A 10,639-nucleotide genomic window follows, 5' to 3' on the forward strand; every position below is an offset into this window, starting at 1 on the left:
GAAGAACAAACCGGTAAAAGGTCTTTTTTCCACGTGTTAAAGCTAGTTCTGGCTTATTCTCCGTTCACAGCGAGGTTATCGCAGGCAGGTTGGGTAGCTGAGGCTTTTGAGCTTGCTGTGTTATGTCCTGCATAGCCTAGGAAGCTGTCGCAGTAGGAAGAAGGAAAGGTAGGCAAAAATTTGGGAAGGAGGGTACCGTAATACGTCAGAGCAAATACCGTAAGAATTTTGTACCTGTGTTTTTCCTTTGGTACTTGTAGTTAGGGCTCTTTAAAGTTTCACTGGGGGAGAGGTGAGAATATGCCCTTGTTTATGACTGAGAAAACTGACGTGGAGACCAAGCAGTCCCTTCTCTTGGACAGGCAGCTCAGGACTAGGATGAAGGCCTCTTTTGTATAACAACTAAAAAAACAGGGCAGCTGTTTTTGAGAGTAATGCCTAACTTTTAACCGCTTCTTCTGCCTGTAGTTAAAGAGCAGGTATCCCCGCAGAAGGAGAAACATGTCGTAAAGGCAGCAGGACAAACCCCTCGTGGCCGGTCTGGCTTCAGTGATGGCAATTCAAAATGGCTGGCTCCGGCCAAAGCCAAGAAAATCCCGTCTAAAGGAAACAATGTGGAGTTATCCAGTGATGGTGAGGTGGAAGAGGGCAGCTGGGAGATGGAGGAGGAGGATGGGAGCAGCGAGGAGATGGTGGATGATTATGGTGCCTCATCATCAGAGGAAGAAGAGGTAGGAGCTTTTTGCCCTTAATTTACGGAAGAAGTATTTGACTTTGCTGGCTGAAAGGACCCATCAGGCCTGGGGGAAAAGGGTGACTTTACTGGGGGGTGGATGGTGAGGTGGCAGAGAGCTTTCCCCTTCTTCCCTTCACAAGAACGATTTCAAGTTTAGCAGCTGATCCCAGCGTAACATTCGGTGCTTTTGTTTGTTGTCCTTTTTAAGCAGAGCAGATAAATTTCACAGTTGGCGGGAAGTCAGGGGGCACCTGGGGATATTGTTTCATTAATCTTTTGTCTCTGTTTAGTTGCTGCCTATTGAAAAAGCTGCCCTGAAGCAGAAGTCTGACAGGTGAGGATTTGAGAACACCGCCAGTCCACAGAGTCTTTCCTGGTTAGATGAGGAGCCTGTGTTGTTCGTTCTTCTGTCCTCTCTGCCGTCTAAGAAATGGTAGTTGTGAAGTGCCTGTGTGATACTGTTGTGTAAAACATCCGTCCTGTTCTTTGTCCTTAGGGGAGGCCTCAGTGAAGATGACAGTGAAGAGGAGGAGGAGGCAGCAGAGGAGGCGAGCAGGCAGAAAATGGGACAGAAGGAGGAAGAGAGCCCGGATCTGCAGCTCAATGTGGATATAGACGAACAATTTAAACTGCCAACGAATGAACAGATTGAGAGAGAGGATATCCTTTTTATCTGTGACATCCATAAGCCATATGCATGCAGCAGTACAGGGCCTGGATACAACTGAAGAGCTTCATTTGGACTTTATCATGAGTATTACTTAGCAAGAGTGTTTTGGGCATGACAAGGTATTTTTAGATGAGCTGCCCTAATAGATAGTATACAACGCTGTGCTTCTGTACAGCATGGTTAGGAAATCTGTCACGCCCTGTATGGAGCTTGGAGTCTGCCCCAATTTCTTTTCTAGTCCTAAATGCATGTGGATATCTTATCGTGTAGTTCGTTCCTCTGTACCCTGATTTTCCTGGCAGGTGATTGTCTAACCCGTTTCTAGAACCTCTGATGGCAGCGATTCCAACATCCAAAGTGCTTGCTCTTGGGCTTTGGTGATTTCAATTTCCTGCCCCCCCCCAGTACAATTTAATCCCACCTCTTTTCATTCGTACCCCTTAGTTGCCCTTGGGGAACTTCTGGTCTCCTTTCTGCTACAGGTAATGTTTTCCGTATTAAAAGACTTTTGTTGTCGTTGTCTTTTTCCATATTTTTTTTTCTGTTTATCTAAAGTAACTGACCAAATCCTTTTAAATACTTTGTAGTTCCTGCCTTGTAAACTTTTTCATCCGGTGCCATCCTTTGAATCCCCCCTCTGCTGAGCTCTGATGAAAGCGTGTTCCAACAAGGCGTTTCTAGTGTGGGTGCTGTTGTGATGCAGGAGTCCTGCATGATTGATTGTGCTTGTAAAGAGCCTGTGTGCGAGTTTCTTGGCTGTTTATGATTCCTTAGTGGTCTTTCTACCTGCTGAGCCACCTGACCTGCACATCATTCACCAGCGCATCAAGGGCAACATGGAGGTGCTGCAGGACTTTGTGGTGAAGCGGGAGGAAGGACGCACGCGACAGGAGTACCTCGCGTTGTTGCGCCGGGACATGGCTGCCTACTATTCCTACAGTGACTTCTTGCTCACGAAGCTCATGGACATCTTCCCACTCCCTGAGGTAGGATGCTTCCTTGCCCATATCTTTGCTGACTGATGAGGATTTGGCTGCCTCCTTGGGTCTTCGTTTTTATCTCTGTTCTCTGTCCCTTCTTCCATCCAGCTGATAAACTTCCTGGAAGCCAATGAGGTTCCCCGCCCTGTGACCATTCGCACCAACACACTCAAGACGCGGCGACGGGACCTGGCGCAGGTGAGCAGGAACCTGTGGTTGTCTCCTGCACTGCCTGTCACACAGGGCGGTGTCTCAGTCCCATCTTCTTGTCTTGCAGGCTCTAATCAACCGTGGTGTGAATCTTGACCCCTTGGGGAAGTGGTCGAAAACGGGACTTGTTATTTATGACTCCTCTGTGCCCATCGGTGAGGTCACCCTTCCTGTCCCAGGGCTGAGCTGACCTCCTCTTGGCTCCCTTTCTTTCACGTTATTTTCTTTTGTTCTGCCTTCCCTGCCCAGGTGCCACCCCTGAGTATCTGGCTGGGCACTACATGCTGCAAGGAGCCTCCAGTCTCCTCCCTGTCATGGCTCTGGCTCCACAGGAGAACGAACGCATCCTGGATATGTGCTGTGCCCCAGGAGGCAAGACCAGCTACATAGGTACCACCCTGTAGCCTTGGGTGGGAGGCTTGGGAGGGATGCTCTGTGAAGTGATGAGTTTCCATTGGCCTATACAGAAAGGGGGAACAGAGTGGGACAGAACTCGGGGAAAGGAGGAGGGTGGCTGTCCCTACAGGCAAAAATGCAGGAGGTTTTCAGCTCCTTCCTGATGTGTTTTGCCCTCGTGCAGCTCAGCTTATGAAGAACACAGGTATGATCTTGGCCAATGACAGCAATGCTGAGCGGCTACGTAGCGTGGTAGGGAACTTACATCGGTTGGGAGTCACCAATGCTGTAGTGAGTAACTGCGATGGACGCCAGTTCCCCAAGGTACGTTCCTGCCTGCTTTGGGGTGTCCTTACCATGCTTATCTAGAGCTGCTGTGCTGTCCCTTTAGTAAAGCTGTGTTCTCCAAAGCCACTTGTCACAGGAGGATGAGTAGAGCTGCTGGGGAGTGTTTGTTGTTTGATATGGAGACAGGAAGGTGGACAGGGAGGATTGAGGGATCTTTCCTGCCTTCCCAGTCTTCTGGTTCCCCTTCTAGTCTTGGTCTTGTTCTGAGTCCCCACCTGTGAGCGTAATTCCAAACGTATATCTGCCTGTAGGTGCTTGGAGGGTTCGACCGTGTCTTGCTTGACGCTCCTTGTAGCGGAACAGGCGTCATTTCCAAGGATCCTGCTGTCAAAACCAACAAGGTGAGTGACCGGCGGGGCCACAAGATGGGGATTCAGGTTTGAGTCATGAGAGGAAGGACTTCGGGGCAGCTTCGTTCTTGAGATATGCCTGCAATAGGGACGCTGACTTTTCCTTCTCTTTCCTATTCTGCATGTTGTACCAGAGCTAGGTTTTTTGAGGTTAGTTCTGCAGAAGACTCCAGAATCTTCTATATCATACATGCTTTGCTCTCCTGTCATTCCTCTATCCATAATAGAGGCCTGGAGTGCTTCCCTGTGCCTCTGGCATCCTAACCAATTTTTCTCTTTCAGGATGAGAAAGACATCCTGCGCTGTGCTCACCTGCAGAAGGAGCTGATTCTTAGCGCTATAGATTCAGTCAATGCTGCCTCAGAGACAGGGGGTTACATTGTCTACTGCACTTGCTCCATCATGGTAAGTCCCTTCCACGCTCTGCTGTGGTCATCTCGTACTCGGGGGACTGGTGAGCTTTGTATCCTAATGCTTAGTCTCTGGCAGGTGGAGGAGAATGAGTGGGTTGTGGATTATGCCCTGAAGAAACGCAATGTCCGTTTGGTGGCCACAGGCCTGGACTTTGGCAAGGAAGGCTTCACCAGGTGCGTGCTAGGTCACAAGCTGCACAGATGACTGTTCCTTGGTGGCCAGGTTTGAGCAGAGGCATTCTATCACTTCTCACCCCAACTTCCTCCTCCAGGTTCAAGGACCGTCGCTTCCACCCCTCCCTCAAGTCTACGCGGCGTTTCTATCCCCACACGCATAATATGGATGGATTCTTCGTTGCCAAGTTCAAGAAATTCTCTAATGCCATCCCCCAGGCACAAAAAGGTAACCTAGTGCTGGAGCTCAGCTGAGCTGCCTGGGCCTGCTCTCACAGGCTGCTTCCCCTGCAGAAGTCGTGCGGGTTCTTCTTAGAGCACCTTTCTCTCTTTTTTTCAGATGAAGAACCTGCTGTGGAAGCAACAACTCCGTCCGCTGTCCCTGATACTGTCATGGAGCCTCAGCTAAAAAAGAAGAAACTTGAGGGGTCAAAAGTTGACAAAGAGCAGAAGCCGCCACAGCCTGCTTTGAAGAAAAGACATTCATTGCAGGCACAGAGGAGACCCTTGAAGGCTGGCCGGCCTTCTCCCAAAATGATGCGTCCTCAAGTCCCTACCAGGAAGAAGCGTAGAGTGAAACCAAATGGACAGTGAGAGGAACTGCTTTTCCAGGTGTTGGTCCCCTCCTTGGAGAGCAAAGGCTGGGGGCAGCTGCAGCTATGCGTGTACCACCTTGTCTTTCCTGCTCTGTGCAGATAATCTCTGCAGCGCTGAGCGCTTGGGACAGCTATAGCCCCATTTGCTCCTTTTCCTCTGCATCAAGGACTGATGCACTGACCCATTAAAAGTTTTATACTCTTGCTCAAGTCTTGTCCTTTTCCCTTGAACACGGAATACAGAATTCTGCTGTGTCCCCTTACTCCTCTGCAGCAGAAACCCCTTCCACTCCCACCTGATGCTCTGGCGTTTCTGTTCTTACGCTCTGCGACATGGATGTTTGTGAAGAAGCAGTGGGAGCTGAAATCCTGGCTGCCTGGATGGAGATTGTATTGTGTGGTGCCTGTCAGCAGAGAGCTTCGTCAGGGCAGGGCTGGAGCTCCTAGGCCAGTGCTCCTGTGCTGGTCCCTAGTTCCCTGTCGTCACTGTGTGCTGGTCCAGTTCACTGTTGTGATTGTCCCCGTTTCACCCTTGTTCTGGTCTCCAGCAGTCTCTTGGTTCTTGGCCTCCCAGACTGCAGCAGGGATTGCTGCTGGTCCTGGATCTGTACAATCACGTTCTTTCTTTTCGCCTTTTTGTTCACCTGGATGCGGTTGCTTCTCCTTGAGACGTAACAAGCAGTGGTCTGGGCTGCTGCTATTTAAATGTCAGACCAGGTCCCTTTCCAGTGAGTTGATACTCTCTTCTTTGGGTCTGCTCTCTAGTGAATAAATCTTTTTCTAGAGACAGCTTATCGATAAGCTTTCTACCAAGGGTGCTCTCCAGCTTCTGTTCCACCAGAGTGTGCGTGGAGTTGGGTGTGTAACAGACCTGAAGCATAACTCTTGTTTCTATAATTGTCTTGCTAGCTCGGCTCACGTGAGGCTTTCCCTTGATTTGTTTTCCTCACAAAGCTTTGGGTTCATGGGAGAACTTGGATGTGCTATTCTAGTGTCTCGTGTTAAGGACAGCTGAATGCAGTGGACTGTAGGATCTAGGGAATCCTTTTGGTCCCGGTCTGCTACGTGTGAGGCTGCTGCTTTCCTGTGTTACCAGGTTCAGCAAGTAGTGAGGCTGAGCGGGAATTCCAGATACTCCTACAGACACATGCACACACGCTATAGACGCAACCAGACGCAGACTGATTAGCAGAAAGCAGAGAAAAGTGCTGTGGTGGGTGCCCAGGAAAACACAAACGGCACTCGCAAAACATGAATGGCAAAAATGGCCTAATCCTGTTCTTACTCGCTGGCCCATCAAACCTAGAGCGTGCTAGTGGATCGTGTGCATGCACTTTCATGGCTCTCTGGTAGCTAGCTGGTCCTCAGGCTTGTCTGTCTGGCTATCCGGTACCTGGCGCTCAGACCTCTTACCCTACTTACAGGCTAGTCCAGCTTGCAGTTTGCTAGCAGATCACAAATGCGCATGCATGCAGAGAGAATGGCTAGGATTAGTTTAATACGAGGCCAGGACAGATGGTGATAATCAGGTGCAGGGCTCAGCTAGACAAACACACTGACCAGCAGCCAGTCTCCGTGTGACTGGCCCCTTTTATTTATTTCTCCTCTCTGTTTCCCATGGTCACTTCTCCCTGATCTAGCTTGATGCCTCCCTTTCCCCCCCTTCAATCCTTCCCCTAAACATCCCATAGTGAGTTTTGCTCCCATAATCCTCCTTAAAACATTGCATGATAAACTTTACACAGTCCCACAATTCCCCTCAAACTCCCATAATAAATTTGCTCTTTCCCATAAAGCCCACGATAATTTTGCTTTCTTATCAGCTGTGAAGTTTCTGGCTGAAGTTCTTCAAGGTTGCACTTGAGTGGTTCCTGTAATGGTTCAATCTGTCAGTGTCTCAGGAGTCCTGGTCTTTGTTACACCCTCTGTAATCTTCTGCTTTTTAGGGCTTATGTATCTGTGTGTTTAATTTATTACAACTCTGTTTGACGTTGCCTTTTTGTGTTGAATAGCCGTTAACCAAATATCCCTATACTTGAAAATTACTTTTTCCCCATGCTTCCCAGTGAATTAGGGCAGGGAGGAGCCTCTGAATGCGTCCGTCTCACTCCAGGTTTGTGTGGTGAGGTCTCTGGATTGCCTGACATACAGGACCCAAGGGAAGTTTTCCGGGGTCTTTCAGAAAAATAAATGCTAGGTGCTATTGGGAAAGGAATTATTAGACAGCAAAAGGGAGAATGTTACTATCTCCCTGTATAAAATGACAGTGCATGCGCTTCTTCAATGCCGCGTTTCTAGTGTCCTCCATCTGAATAAGGATTGGAAAACTGGGAAACATTCAGAGGAGGACAAGTACATCCAAATTTACAGAATGGTTTCTGTGTGAGGAACAGCTAGAGTCACGGTCTCTTGAAGCTTGGAAAAGAGACCTGGGGAAAGGAGCAATATAACTGCATGTAAAATTATGAGTGACATGGAGAAGATGGACAGGGAACAACTGCTTGCTGTTTTCCAATAAACAAAACAAAAAATCCCCTTGGACCCATCAAATGCACAAAAGGTGTAGGTAGCTGTGAAACTCCTTTCTGCAGGGTACGGTGAATGCTAGGAGCTTACGCAGGTTGAAAACCCAGCTGTATGCACAAGGGAAAAATGTTTTCTATAAGGGCTGGTAAACACAACTGGCTCAGAAGGTCCATGAGCTGTGAACTGCTGGAGGCTGGGAGAGCGTTGTGAGGAGGGATCGCTGCTCGCTTGCCCTGGTCACAAACCCCTCTGTCCTCATCCTGTGCTGGAAACGGATTCCTGGGCTTAGACGGACTGTCCGTCTGACCCAGCTTAGCGGCTCTTGCGTCCCTGGGAGGTGGTCCCGCCGCTCTGCCTGCCCCTTAGTGCACAGGACTCACCCCGAGGCGAGTCCTGAGCTCTGCCTAGCACCTCCTTTCCCTCAGCTGGGTCCTCGCTGCACAAGGCTTGCGTTGCTTGTGGCAACAGCAGCTTCCAGGTAGGCTGAGCCCCGCCTCTGCTCCTCCAGCCTTATTTCTTTTCCAGTTCTAGCAGATTTCCCCAGGAGTGATGAAATACAGGATTTTAGCAGAAATCTCAGAACTGGAGCCATATAGTAATCTTCCAGCTATAGGGTGGCTCGTACCTAGAAGGGCTTTTACCTCTGGAAAGCCGTGAGCCTGTCCTTTTGGGAGCGATGCTGACCTGTCCCGCATTGCTGCTGCCGCCTATTGAGGTTCATACGGTAGCATATAGTCTTGGCTTGATAACCAGTTTATCTTGGTAACCCCAGCGGCAGGGATAGAAAGTTCTTGGTTGGGATCCCAATGTAACTGTCTGGTTTCTAGTGCATCTCCGAAGTATGTCACTCCCCTCTGAAAAGTGGGAATAGATGCTGCTTTAACCACGTCAATAAAACTACTCTCTCTTACCGAGCATCGTTCCACTTGCTTTGCTTGCCGGCAAACCTTTCATTATAGGTGGGGGGAGACAGAGGAAACTTTCAGCTCTCCTTAGTGGTTCACTCCCCTTCTGCTTTTTATTTCAGCCATTGCAGTTATCGCTGCTCAGAGAGATAATGTTGAGGGTGACATGAAATACTTCCATCGGAGGCAGTACGGGGGATGTAGCAGCTGGGGACGAAGGTTGGTGGCTTGCCTCTGTGTTCCGGTACCAGGCTGCTGGTCACACTAGACTTGTGTTTGCAGCTGCCTTCTTACTCTGGGAATCTTTTGTTACCTGAAAGGTGAGATTTTTGGAAAATGTGACTACCAGAGCTGCTTTCAGTACCTTCCTTTAATGCATTTGAATATCTGAAAGCTGCTGATAACGTGGCTTGCGAGAGCTGAGGCAGAGCAAAGCAAGAACTGAGGCAAAGCAAGGGTTGAAAGCAGATCTGAGGAGTAAAAATGCCGTCATAAATTAAAAGCTGGTTGAGAGAAGTCAGTGTAATGTGTCGTGATATCTGTTCCACTGTGCTGTGCACAAACGTTACTGGGGTGGCATTTAATGACTTGGAGAAAAAAAAATGGGTAAGCAGTTCTGTAATAGAGTTGCCACGTGCTGTAAAGTTATTTAGGCTAAACAAGGCCCAAAGCATGCAAAACAAACCTGGTGCATGGAAGAGGTGCTAATAAGTTCTGTGCTAATGACTGCCAGCGTGGTGGGAGAAATATCATACACGTTGCAAGATCTTGAATTCGGTGGTGATTCTTCAAGTCCTTCTCCCCAAACGGAGAGGAATGAGTCTATCAGAGAAGCCTTATCAGGGTACAATTAAGACGGCCAGCTGGCAGCTCCTGCCTGCCAGGCTCTGGAGTGCTGCCAGCTCACCTCTGCAAACCGGGAGGTAGAGGTAGTGGCAGAGGAAGGAAGCTGAAGACTTCTGGGGACAATAGGGCATAATGGGAAGAGAAGAGACTCCAGTAGCAATGCGGGTTGGTCACTAATTCCAGTGATGTCATATGCTGTAATGTCTGTTCCACGCCGGGTAGGCAGCCTGCGGTTGCGTTGTCTCATGTCAGGCTGTATCCAGAGGAAGGGACTGAAATCCTGCACTGCACGTTTCAGGGACTTGGGTATAAAATTTAGATCCTTGAGCACGCGCTCTGTCGCACATAACCCCATAGATATATACACTTTTGTAGGGGCTGAATCCACAAATGACCAAGCTCGCATCAGTAGGTTTTGCACCCCCAAGCTGTCCATCCCTGCTAGGGACGACTTGGAGAGCCCCCGAAGAGGATGTCTGCAAGTCCTACCTGCCTGATGTAGTCAATGGGGAAGTGCTGAGAAGAGTAAGGTCAGTAAGGTCCCTGGCTCTTGGCTGTAGTACCTAGAACTGCCTTCACATGCAAGACCTGGCTACAAAATTCCTGCCTGGACCGGTGTTTGGTTTTTTTTAATAGAAAATCCATTCCCTCCTTTGCTGTTAGACAGGGACATTTCTGTGTGTTGGTTAGTTTGGTGATCGCCCAGCTTCTGTTGGCGGCTGCTCCTCTGTGCCAATTTCTCCCCATTCGCACCCAAATCTAGGCAGCTAACTCCGGGCTGCCGGCTTTGCTAGGCAGCAAGGTGCCCAAAAGTTGTGTGTTCACTGCAGCACCTGCCTCTGGTTGTGGATAGAAGCAATTTTAGGGGTTGGCTTTAGTGAAGTATCCTGGAAGTTGGAAGACTTGGAGAGTTTACACTGAAATGTTCCAGCAGCGTGGTGCAAGGGAGAAGGTAGCGCTGGGGCACTCAGTGGGAAGGAGAGCAGGGAAGTGGGGTATACACACACTAATGTGACCTATGCCTTAAAAAAAGAGCCTCGAGGAAAGCTCTGGAGCTAATCTGAGCAGGTTTCACCAATGGAAGCACCTTTGCAAGGAGGATGCATTAGCTAGTAAGAAGTTCTGTGATCTGGGAGAGGGGGAGCATCTCAAACTGGCAATGGATGTTAAAGCTAGGCAAATTCAAATGATAGGCAAGGCAAGGCATGTGATTTTAATAGGTGATTAGCCACCTGGGGAATCTACCTTGATTTGCCTATGAAGGGTAATGGTAGAGGCTCAATCTCTTTTTACTGTGCTGTCAGCAACTAGAGACACAGTCCCATACGAGTACCTGACTTGAGCTACAGGAATTTGCACCGTGTGTTTTGCACAGGGTCAGAAAATGCGGTGCTTCTTTCTCTGCCTTAAAATCTGTGGCCGTAAGATAAATATCATCGTGTTTGTGAATGTGTCTATTTTTACGTTGGCTACAAGTACAATTTTAAGA

At 49.0% G+C, this 10,639-nt stretch overlaps 1 protein-coding gene across 1 annotated transcript; it reads left to right on the plus strand.

The window, feature by feature from the left end:
* Nucleotides 1-434: 434 nt before the first annotated feature.
* On the plus strand, nucleotides 435-5,083 carry NOP2 (NOP2 nucleolar protein). The gene is given in 13 exon segments (XM_009328992.1): nucleotides 435-731; nucleotides 1,027-1,070; nucleotides 1,233-1,396; nucleotides 2,193-2,392; nucleotides 2,495-2,584; nucleotides 2,664-2,751; nucleotides 2,846-2,986; nucleotides 3,177-3,316; nucleotides 3,592-3,681; nucleotides 3,973-4,095; nucleotides 4,180-4,277; nucleotides 4,376-4,506; nucleotides 4,618-5,083. Coding segments are annotated over 13 exon segments (1,860 nt in total). The 3' UTR covers nucleotides 4,872-5,083.
* Nucleotides 5,084-10,639: the final 5,556 nt, after the last annotated feature.

The sequence above is a fragment of the Pygoscelis adeliae genome, unplaced genomic scaffold, assembly GCF_000699105.1.
Source record: "Pygoscelis adeliae isolate BGI_AS28 unplaced genomic scaffold, ASM69910v1 Scaffold120, whole genome shotgun sequence".
NCBI classification, from domain to species: Eukaryota; Metazoa; Chordata; class Aves; order Sphenisciformes; family Spheniscidae; genus Pygoscelis; species Pygoscelis adeliae.